This window comes from Oncorhynchus clarkii, chromosome 5 (genome assembly GCF_045791955.1).
Source record: "Oncorhynchus clarkii lewisi isolate Uvic-CL-2024 chromosome 5, UVic_Ocla_1.0, whole genome shotgun sequence".
Lineage (NCBI taxonomy): Eukaryota > Metazoa > Chordata > Actinopteri > Salmoniformes > Salmonidae > Oncorhynchus > Oncorhynchus clarkii.
Window position 1 is genome coordinate 27,350,689 of NC_092151.1, and position 12,085 is coordinate 27,362,773.

At 44.1% G+C, this 12,085-nt stretch overlaps 1 protein-coding gene across 1 annotated transcript; it reads right to left on the minus strand.

Annotated features, from left to right (window-relative positions):
• Positions 1 to 1,069: 1,069 nt before the first annotated feature.
• LOC139409920 (neurofilament medium polypeptide-like) lies at positions 1,070 to 6,164 on the minus strand. The gene is made up of 5 exons (XM_071155333.1): positions 5,050 to 6,164; positions 3,960 to 4,084; positions 3,021 to 3,796; positions 2,818 to 2,951; positions 1,070 to 2,235 (listed from the first exon to the last, which is right to left on the minus strand). Exons 1-5 carry the CDS (start codon positions 6,091 to 6,093, stop codon positions 1,714 to 1,716), a joined length of 2,601 nt encoding a protein of 866 aa, XP_071011434.1. The 5' UTR covers positions 6,094 to 6,164; the 3' UTR covers positions 1,070 to 1,713.
• Positions 6,165 to 12,085: the final 5,921 nt, after the last annotated feature.

The following is a 12,085-nucleotide window of genomic DNA, read 5'->3' on the forward strand; positions in this document are numbered from 1 at the left end:
CTCCGAAGGACCTATCACTCGATTGTTTAACTTGTCATGTAAAATACTTTGAATTAAATATGTATAGTTTAAAATCATGTTTAACAATGTAGGTAATGTTGTTCTCAAATAATGTAGCTATTTGCTGAAACTGCATAAACATCTCTCAATCTAAATACAGTATCTCATATTACTCTCTCATGTTCACTGTTGTTTTAATATTATTTTACTATCCTAATTTATTTAATATTGTTTTACTATCCAAATGTATTTTATATTGTTTTACTATCCTAATTTATTTAATATTGTTTTACTATCCTAATTTATTTAATATTGTTTTACTATACTAATTTATCTATCTTAATTTGATATTTATCTATCTTCATTTGATATTTGTTTATCTTCATTTTATATTTGTCCAGAAATGTATTGTTCTTATCTTTCTCACTGTTTTATTAATTTATTTATGTAAGTGAAGTAAATTGAATTGCATTGTTTATGGTAAGAAATGTGCTATGTAAATAAAGTTTTATTTGATAAATCAAGTGCTACAATAAAATGCTATTTGCATGAACATGCCATGGGGTGCATCGTTTATATTATGGTTGGTGGCTCATTCTTTGATGGTATGCACATATTACAGTGTAGCTTTAAAAATCTGTAGAGGACAGCCTCTGGATGGTGATATGGTTTTGTATAATTTCTAGGCTACAAAAGATCATGAAGCATGCGATCACACCCCTACGAAAGCAGATGAAGAAATAGAATAGTGTGCATGTTGAGGTGAGACAGCTACTGTAAATGAACAAGTGAAAGGACATGACAGGACAATTGCATAAAGGAACAAGAGACCATATTTGTATTTCAGTATGACATTTATTGAGCAAATGCTGCTGGGAAATAGTTCATGATGAGTAAAGACATGGGATTGCAAACTGTAGCACCTCATTTAAGTTCGCTATTTAAATTCAAGTCCATCCTATGCATACAAGAATGTATGTGTGCGCATTTACAGATTTATTTTCAATTGCACTCATTAGGTAAACACAATAGATACTGATAAAAAGCATGTTTAAGGCTCAGAGTTTCTTCAAGGTTCTTAATGCTTTAGTTGCTTCGGGGACTGTATGTTTATGATCATCAGTACATTGCACCATTGTCTTTCTCATTCTTCACTATATTGTGTTGTAGACAATTGTATTTTTGGCTCAGTTGGTATCTTCACATAAAAAGGCTAGTCCTTTTGAACATGTGTCTCTAAAGTGGACCGTCCAACCCAGGCACCCCTTTTTGAATTAACATTTGAATGAACATACATTTCTATCACTCTCCCACCCACATACAGTATGCATCTAAACTGTAAACCTTCCATCCATACATACAGGTTAGAGCGGAGGGGTCTCCCTCCCTGAGCTAGCATGCAGACGCCCCCACCCGTGAGCCCTCCCGTGAACTGCAGGGAAACATAAAGACAATTAATAATCTGTCCCACTATCACATTTTCCTGATATAATCTGCAGCAAAACCCATTTAAAGCTTTCTCTCAACATGCATTTTTTAAACGTTAGCTTTGTCACATCATATGGCTTCTCTCGTTGCTTTTCTGTATGTTTGAGAGTGGTTCTCTTTATTACATCGCTCTAGCTCTATGATTTCTTTGTTATGTTAGTTCTGGGTTGATTGCTTGTTGTCGTGTCATCTTTGTTCCTCCTGAGTGGGTTGTATGGAGCGCAGTTACTCAGTTTCAGTCACCACCTTGACGGACTGGGAAGAGTGTTTCTCCATCTTCTTGCTGGAGACTGTCTTCTCCTGCATCACATCCTCAGACTCCTTCACAGTCTCGGTGACAGTGACAGATTTGGTGACATGCTTGGCTCCATCCTCTCCAGTGGTGATGGTCTCCACCGTTTTGGTGATGACCACCTTCTGGTCCTTTGGATCATCTTTCTGGTCCGGGTCATCTTTAGTGGGGCTCTCGTCCACTCCATTTGAGATAACATCCTTCTCCTCTGCCTCTTTCCCACCCTCATCATTCTTGTCCTTGTCCTCTGGGGTAATCTTCTCCACATCTCCGTTCATGGCTGCGTCTTTCTTTTCTACCTTCCTCTCTTCCTCTGAATCACTCTTTTTGTCTACTTTCTCTTCTGCAACCTTGGGGGCCTCTGACATTGGAGCTTCTGGTTTGGGGGCCTCACCCTTAGGGGACTCTGCCTCAGGGGATCCTAAATTGGGGGATTCAGATTTGGGGGATCCTGTAGGTTTTGGGGATTCCGATTTGGGGGAGCCAGCAGGTTTGGGGGATTCAGAAGTAGGGGATGCAGCAGGTCTTGGGGATTCAGATTTAGGGGATCCAGCAAGTTTTGGGGATTCAGATTTAGGGGATCCAGCAGGTTTTGGGGATTCAGATTTGGGGGATCCAGCAGGTTTTGGGGATTCAGATTTGGGGGATCCAGCAGGTTTTGGGGATTCAGATTTGGGGGATCCAGAAGGTTTTGGGGATTCAGATTTGGGGGATCCAGCAGGTTTTGGGGATTCAGATTTGGGGGATCCAGCAGGTTTTGGGGATTCAGATTTGGGGGAGCCATCAGATTTAGGGGATCCTGCAGGTTTTGGGGATTCAGAAGTAGGGGATCCAGCATGCTTTGGGGATTCATATTTAGGGGATCCAGCTAGTTTTGGGGATTCAGATTTAGGGGATCCAGCAGGTTTTGGGGATTCAGATTTAGGGGATCCAGCAGGTTTTGGGGATTCAGATTTGGGGCATCCAGAAGGTTTGGGGGATTCAGATTTGGGGGATCCAGCAGGTTTTGGGGATTCAGATTTAGGGGATCCAGCAGGTTTCGGGGATTCAGATTTGGGGGAGCCAGGTTTTGGAGATTCAGATTTGGGTGTTACAGCTTTGGGAGATTCATGTTTGGGGGATCCAGCTTTTGGTGATTCAGACTTAGGCGACCCAGCCTTTGGGGATTCAGCTTTTAGGGAGTCTGGCTTGGAGGGCTTTGGGGCCTCAGATTTCTGGACCTCAACTTTTGGGGCCTCACTCATGGGGGCTTCTGTTTTGGGAGCCTCTGTCTTGGCTACAGCTGCCTTCTCATCTGTTTTGTCTTCTTTCTCATCCTTTCCTTTCTTCTCATCTTCCTCATCCTTATCATCTCCATCTTTGGATCCTTTGTCACTACCTGCATCTTCATCTTGATCATCACCCTCCTCTTCTCCCTCTCCCTCTCCTGTCTCCTCTTCTCCACCGCTTCCCTCCTTCTCTCCAGCCTTCTCTTTGTCAGGAGAGGCCTTTGATTCTGGGGCTTTAGAGCACAGGACTGTCTCCTCTAATTCCCCCTCTCCTTCTCCCTCATCACCACCTTCTGTATCATCTCCCTTCTCACCCTCACCCTTTTCTCCTTTCTCACCCTCTTCTTCTTTTTCTCCCTCTTCCTCTTCATCACCACCTTCTTTGTCCTCCTCTTCCTCCTCAGCAGGTGTGCTGGAGCTAACTTGGGCTTCAGTGGAGGCTACAACCTCTTCTGATTCACCCTCTCCCCCTTCTCCCTCTGCTTCTTCTCCTCCCTCTTCTCCCTCATCCTCTCCTTCATCTGTTGCCTCTGCCTCCAGAGTGGCAGAAAACTCCTGGGCCATCTCAGCCAGGGCCTGGTCCATCTCATCCTTCTCATCCTCTACCCTGGTCTCCTCGATGATCTCCTCTACAAACTTATGCTGGACTTTCAGTTTGGGAGGTTCATACTTGGACTTCTTAGAGGAGGTGACGGTGTGGCGGTAGGGGAAAGTGCTAAAGTGGGTCTCTTCACCTTCTAGGAGTTTCCTGCAAGAACAGTAGAACATGAGATATGATTTAGTGTAGGCCGAATATAAAAATGTAGTTTCTATATATAAATGAGATCTTTACGTTTTTATTACACATGATATATTAAAAAAAAAGTTTTTTCAATGTTAGTCCTAATTAGCGCTCTGTTGTCGCACTGTACCTGTATGCAGCAATCTCAATGTCGAGGGCCATCTTGACATTGAGCAGGTCCTGGTACTCACGCAGATGACGCGCCATCTCCCACTTCGTGCCCTTGAGCTCATTATCCAGCTGGTGGATGGTCTCCTGCAGAGAACAAGACCGAGAGACACAAGCTGGTTAAGAGCTATTATTTCTTATGACTATATGGAACCCTGAAATAATACTTGGTTATTTATTTCTGGTGTAGGGAAGACACATTTCTCCATAAGGACACTGCTTTCTAAACATCATAAGAAAACGATCAAAAATACAATGTCATATTTTGTGATCCTGGTAATTACTTAACAAGCACATTTACACTTGTATAGGCCTACATTTGAAACAGCACTTTGAGATTCCAATAAAATATCATTGCAATAACAATTGAAACTGTGAAGTCCTCCTGTATCATTTATGAAAAGTGAAAGTGCAAATAATTGGATAGATTGGACTGTTGTTGTGTTAAATAATGTACTCTGACGCAGTGAACAGCACTGTGTTTCAAGGGCCCCGAGTCTCTGGCTCAGCAACGAAAAAATAACAAAAAAACAGTCTGCTGCATTATGTCTTCCCAACCCAAGTGTCGCTGCTTATGCTTAGCCTAATGATCCAACATTTGGAGATGTTAAATCTGTGTCCATAAGATGTCAGCATTGTGCCATTTAGGCTATCTAAAGCAAATGCGCGGACACCACTATTGGGCAGAGTTTATAGCCTAGTTAAAAGACATGCATTTAGGGCCCACATAATAAAACAATTTAGTTCTTTCAAAATCAAACTAATACAATATGTGGGGACACAATGCAAGTGTGTGTCTTTCTCTCTATCAAAGTAGGGGACTCTCCTTATAAGTAGACCTACATTTAAAATAAGAATAAAAACCTCAAAGGTGTGGTGATAATTTTCTCAATTTGAAATCAACGAAAAACACATCTTATTATATAATATATTCTCTCCACTACATTGCTTCTCTTTACACAAAGAATACAACTTTATAGAATACCTCACCATTAAGCCTGTGGCTGGGGGTTTCTGTATGAAAATAATGCCTACAGCGGGTCTCATCATACCTGCAGGCTGGACAGGTCGTTGTTGTGTCGGTCCTCGATGTCATTCAATTGCCTCTCCAGTGACTCCCTGGTTCCACGGACGGACTCTAACTCCACGGTCTTGGACTGAAGCTGGCGACGGTAGTCTGCTATCTCATCACGGGCGGACTTGATTGCATCTTTGTTTTGTGCCGCAGCATCAGTGAGCTTGGAATAGCGGCACATGAACCAGTCCTCCACCTGCTGCAGGTTCTGGTTGGAGTGGCCCTCGAGCTGTGTGCGGATCTCCCGGAGCGCCTCGGTGATGTCCGTCTTCTGGATGTCTTTCCTCTCCATGGTCACCTGCGACGCCTGCACCTGGGCGAACAGGTCGCTCACCTCTTCTTCGTGGTTGTTGCGGATAAAGGCAATCTCGTCATGCAGTGACTGAACTTTCTTCTCCAACTCTGACTTCACCAAATCAGAGTCGGTCATATCTTTTTTCAACGCCCGGATGATGCCTTCCGTCTCATCCCTGATGCGGGCTTCCTCATCGAAGCGGTCCCTAATTCTCTGGATGTCATCCTCGACGTGGTCCGTGTCGAGCTGGATCTGCGCTTTATCGTGGTGAATCTGCTCCAGCATGGAGCGCAGCTCCTGGAGTTCCTGGTCGTATAAATCGCCTAGCTGGGATTGTGACACCTGCTTCTGCCGCAGCGTCTGGATCTCCTCTTCGATCTGGCTGTTCTGCTGCTCCAGGTAGTGCACCTTGTCGATGTAACCGGCGAAGCGGTCGTTGAGCCCCTGGAGCTGCTCTTTCTCGTTGGAGCGCTTGTAGTCTCCGTTCGTTTGATTGAAATCAACGCTGTCGGCGGAGCTGAGAAGTGTGGAGCTGTACGCTCTGGCTACCGGCACATTGACGCTCCTCTTGTAGGAGGAGGTCATCGTGGAGCCTGGGCTTGCCCGGGACCAGGACTGAGAACGGAACCCGCTGGAGGGTGTGCCAGTGGAGCGGCCGTAGGTGGTCCTACTATCCATACTTCTCCTGAATGGACTCCCTATCGTGTCCACCGGGTGGTAACTCATCCGGCCAGACCAGGGGTTGCGTGTGCAGATGGAAGGGAAGGTGTCCGAGGTGGAGGAGTGGGGCGAGTATGTGTTTGCAGGTGCAGGGTGGATGGCGCTCACAGCATTCTTAGTCTCACCGGCTGTCCTTTATATAGGACAAGCATATCGCTAACAAGGCAGAGACTGTTTTTACTGGCCCATTGATCGAACGGAGGGGGAGGGCCATGTCTCAACCCTCCATACTCTATGTAAGTGAAACACTACTTGAGTGTGTGAGGGTTCGTGGGTGGCCGTTTGAAAGCAGAGGAATGATCACACATAGGGAGAAAAAAGGAAATGGGGTGATTATAATTAGGATGTTTGGGATAGCCTATGTGTCCTTGACGTTGATGTGTTTATCATTTGTCTCTTGTCATATAGTTTCCTCCAAATTTTGAACATTCGAATTAGAGAGAAATTTATACATGCATCTCTGCATTTGCTAATTCAACCAGCCAATATGGAGCAGTTCAATGACCCATGTTAATTATTATTTCCCCTATTATTAGTTAGCAAAAACGGTTATACCAGAAATGATCAATTTACCGATGCAATTTAGAGCGATAGCAATATCGGCACCATGGACAGCACCAGTCCGTCAGACTCCAATATCAGCGCCATGGACAGCGACTTAATGCAGCAAAACACCATTACCGTCCTTTTCAAGTGTTTGAAAAGTGTTGAAAATGTTTCTCTCAAATTGAACAGAATGATTGATCATTAAATGAATTTAATTAATCATGTATATTTGCCTATGAACATGTGCAAAGCGAACCAATTTCATATATTGATGTTTTGCTTGTGCTAAGTCTTCAATAATAGGTGATTGATTACTTCTTGACAGGAAACCTCCCAAAATCAAAGGGATTACCATCAGTGACCTACTGATGATATATAAAGTGAGACTACCATGAGGGGGTTGGTTCAAACAATATGATGCATTTATGTGACCACTTGCTACTTTCAGGAAGTGTTGAAGCATTAATCATAGTTGTAGTTATTGACAGCTATTGGTATAGATTACAGTTATAATCAGCCTGTGCTTATATGCAAGTAATTTATCCCATTCAATAGTATATATCACCTTCATAATGTATATCATAATATGTTATGGACAAACTTGCCCTTTTATTTTGAGCCATTTCAAACCAAAGCATTTCTGTAGTGATGAATAGGAATCCAAACTGCAACATAGTTTTTTTCTGTAATTACATTCCTCAGAATGACTTTGTAACTTTATCGTCCAACTCTAACAATGATGGGAAACACGTTGATTAATATGGTTTCACAAACAGATACAGAATACAATGCATAAGTTACAGTCTTTGGGTTGCGGATGAGAGCACAGGGGATAGAGAAGCTGCTATCTCCTCCCTGCATTGAGATGTTTTCTCTAAGGAGTGAAGCTGCAGTGTTGGTTGACAGATCTGATTGGCTGCAGTCTGTTGTCAGTCTTATTGATTCTCATTCAGTCCTGCTCTACCCATTTGAGAGGTAACTAAGGTCATTGCAAACCCTGCAACTGATGCAGGTAATGCAACAAAATGGCTGCCTCTGGTTTTGGCCAATTGACTGCCATCAATGACAATATTTAATCCTATGAAAACCAGGGATTAAAAATTCAAAAGGCACTTGCACATCTGAGCCATCTTTGTTGCAGGCATATGGTAAGAATTGAATAACATGAGAAAAAATAAGAAACCTGCACACTGCTCTTGCTAGTATCACTTAATAAAGAGCAGTGTGCAGGTTTCTTCTTTTTTCTCATCCTATGAAAACCAGCAAAACTATTTTTGCCTCAAAGAACTTTATTACCCCCAATAAGATTTAAATAGTTTGTCAGGATTGATTCAGATTCTCCAGTCTCGTTTAAAAACCCTTGTTTTATACCACAGTTAAGAGGGAAGAATAAATGATTCCCATCTCTGAGATTTATTTGGCATTTGTCACTTATCCATACTTACCCATCTGTATTCTGTTATCTCACTCATTGTTTTTCCATCACAAAAGTTAGCTCTGTGGAGTGAGCCCTAACGCGTTTGAGAGCTCAGACAATTTTAGATTGTGTTTGTCCCAGAGAGAGAGAGAGAGAGCGAGAGGCAGAGAGAAAGAGAGGGAGAGATAGTTACCATGCCCCACTACATATGATTCTCTCATCCTAACTGAATGTGTGTGAATGTGTGTTGTTGTGGCTGAGTTAACTTGAGCGATGTTTTCGACCCTATACTCACTTTCTCCTGGCTGATCCTTGTGACCTAGAGCTAGACACCTGGCCTCTGTTGCCTCTATCTCTCTCTGCTCTCCTGCTGGCCTCAGCCTTTTAAACATGTACATCACCACCAGTGGCGATTTATAATGTAAATCTTGGTGTGGTAAAACACAACACTAAACAATACATTAATGGCACTATAATGGTGACAAACGGTGCCCACAAACTGTTAGGGCCTATATAAAGCTGTCCCAACAGCAGAGTCCCAACAGCAGTCCCAACATCTTACCACTACTAGACCTGGTTATTAACGGAGCCTTGTCTGGCAGCGAAACAGTTCATTCAGCCTCATTTACTGCTTAAAAAACATAGTTGATATGGCTGACTTGCTTAAACAAATATGGTTTCTAATGACAATTTAGATGTATGAACTATGGCATAAGGGGACGACAAGCGGATAAGAAGCAATCCGTAATTTCGATTAAGACATGAGAGAGCAAGGACGGACGTGGTCGATATAACTATTTGTTTCGCACTTTGAAATGTACAGCGACACAATTCAGAACATGGGTTGTTCTTACAGTGTTCTCCCTGTACACCAAGTCAGAACAATAGGCTAAATAAAGGGGCCATATAAGCAGACAATGAAAGCTCTTACAATATTCAATGATTACATTTCTCTAAAACAGGTTATAGGCTACATGTGCACCACCAAGTCAGATCAGTAGGCGAAATTAAGAGGGGAAAATAGACCAAATTATTAGGGTGAGGTACGTTGGCTACTAACAGCTTACTACACAACATACTCTTAGTATTACTTTCTTCGCTATAGTATACATATCTTCCTGGCATATTAATCCAAATCAAATCAAATCAAATTTATTTATATAGCCCTTCGTACATCAGCTGATATCTCAAAGTGCTCTACAGAAACCCAGCCTAAAACCCCAAACAGCAAGCAATGCAGGTGTAGAAGCACGGTGGCTAGGAAAAACTCCCTAGAAAGGCCAAAACCTAGGAAGAAACCTAGAGAGGAACCAGGCTATGTGGGGTGGCCAGTCCTCTTCTGGCTGTGCCGGGTGGAGATTATAACAGAACATGGCCAAGATGTTCAAATGTTCATTAATGACCAGCATGGTCCAATAATAATAAGGCAGAACAGTTGAAACTGGAGCAGCAGCACGACCAGGTGGACTGGGGACAGCAAGGAGTCATCATGTCAGGTAGTCCTGAGGCATGGTCCTAGGGCTCAGGTCCTCCGAGAGAGAGAAAGAAAGAGAGAAAGAGAGAATTAGAGAGAGCACACTTAAATTCACACAGGAAACCGAATAGGACAGGAGAAGTACTCCAGATATAACAAACTGACCCTAGCCCCCCGACACATAAACTACTGCAGCATAAATACTGGAGGCTGAGACAGGAGGGGTCAGGAGACACTGTGGCCCCATCCGAGGACACATCATTTATGCAGCAGCATACAAGACATTTTAGGACTCGCCTTGTTGTGCTGTGATCACTTGAACAGGAAGGTGGCACTACGGTCAAATTTTGTTATCAAAGTCTGACATTCTCTGGATTAATGGTGCTTTCAAGACAACTGGGAACTCGGAAAAACAAGGTTGAATCATGATCTTCAGGTCGTAGCTCTAGAAAGAAGCCTGAGTTCCGGATTTACAATTCCGAGCTGGATGACCGTTCAAAACATATTTTCACAGTCAGAGCTCATGCTTCATTGACAGCATGACCAATGCTGAATGTTTATAATTTTAAACTTGGAAAAGAGACCCTTAATCCCAGATTTGGGACCACACAGCCACTCCACTGAATAGCAGTTAGCCACTGATTCCTTCCAAACTGTAACGTCTGCATCCAACTCATACTTCTAAACACTTAGATCCTGGAACGCAGCCCACTTTCCTGCTCACTCTCCAGATCCCAATCACCGGAATTCTAATCACCTGTTCACACACCTGCATGTCATCATCCCACACCATTTAGTTCAGTTCCTTGCACCCCATCACTGTGAGGTATTGTTTGTTTTGAGACACACTTCTTTTGGAGCTCTGGTTTTTCTTGTCCTTCATGCCTCCCGTGTATTATAGTTTTTGCCTGCCTCACTTAAGACACCTTTTGCCTATTCCCTGCCTGTACTTTTGCCATTTTGGACCTACCGTGTATGACCTTCTGCCTGCCCCTGGACCATGCTACCTGCCTCCTCCTATGGTCCCTTCCAATAAACACCTGCGCTTGAAACCAGCTCTCTGTCTCATATCGTGTTCATTACAGAATACCTCACCAAACACGACAGAATGATTCAGCAGAGCTGAATCTAGCCCAACAGGAGGAATGGCTCGACGAACTCTGCAACCTCCTTCACCAGTCCATTCCTGCTTCATCCATATCAGGTGCCACAGCCTCCTCTCGTTCATCCTACCCTATATCTATGCCTAATAAATATGACGGCTCCCCAGGGAAATGTCAAGGATTTCTCATGCAGTGTAACCTGTACATAGACCATCACCTCACTGACTTCACCTCTGACAAAGACAGGGTGGACTTCATCATCTCCCTACTCACAGGCAAAGCTCTGGATTGGGTCACAGCCCTGTGGGCCGCTCAAAGATCTGATCTGTCCTCTGAATCACGTTTCCATGCCGTCTTCAAGGAGGTGTTCGACCATTCAGTTTCAGGTCGTCACACCGGGGACCTGTTATGTGAGCTGCGACAGGGCCATCGCTCCATCACAGAGTATGCCCTTGAGTTCAGCACCATGGCTGCCAGCAGTGGATGGTGTGAACCAGCGCTCCTTACAGTCTACAGGAGGGGTCTTAATCGGGAGTTACAGACCAAACTGGCCTGCAGAGGAGATTTAACGGACGTAAACCAATACATCCGGATGTTCATATCCATTGGCAACCTACTGGTGGACCGCAGACCTATAGAGTCGCCCATGGCCTGCAAGTCTTCCACGCCATTCTCTCGTCCCCCACTGTCCAATAGCCCCCAACCCATGCAACTCGGCCGCGCCCGTTTCCCACAGAGTCCATCATTGTAGCTCGTCTGGAGGTTAGTTAACACAGTGTCCAAAGAAGGGCCAGAGGTATACAGAATGGTGTCGTCTGCGTAGAGGTGGACCAACAGCAAGAGCGACATCATTGATGTATACAGAGAAGAGAGTCGGCCCGAGAATTGAACCCTGTGGCACCCCCATAGAGACTGCCAGAGGTCCGGACAACAGGCCCTCCGATATGACACACTGAGCTCTACCAGAGAAGTAGTTGGTGAACCAGGCGAGGTAATCACTTGAGAAACCAAGGCTGTTGAGTCTGCCAATAAGAATGTGGTGATTGACAGAGTCGAAAGTCTTGGCCAGGTTGATGAATACGGCTGCACAGTAATGTCTCTTATCGATGGCGGTTATGATATCGTTTAGGACCTTGAGTGTGGCTGAGGTGCACCCATGACTAGCTCTGAAACCAGATTGCATAGCGGAGAAGGTACGGTGGGATTCGAAATGGTCGGAAATCCGTTTGTTAACTTGGCTTTCGAAGATCTTAGAAAGGCAGGGTAGGATAGATATAGTTCTGCTGCAGTTTGGGTCTAGAGTGTCTCCCCTTTTGAAGAGGAGGATGACCGTGGCAGCTTTCCAATCTTTGGGTTTCTCAGACGATACGAAAGAGAGGTTGAACAGGCTAGTAATAGAGGTTGCAACAATTTCGGCAGATCATTTTAGAAAGAGAGGGTCCAGATTGTCTAGCCCGG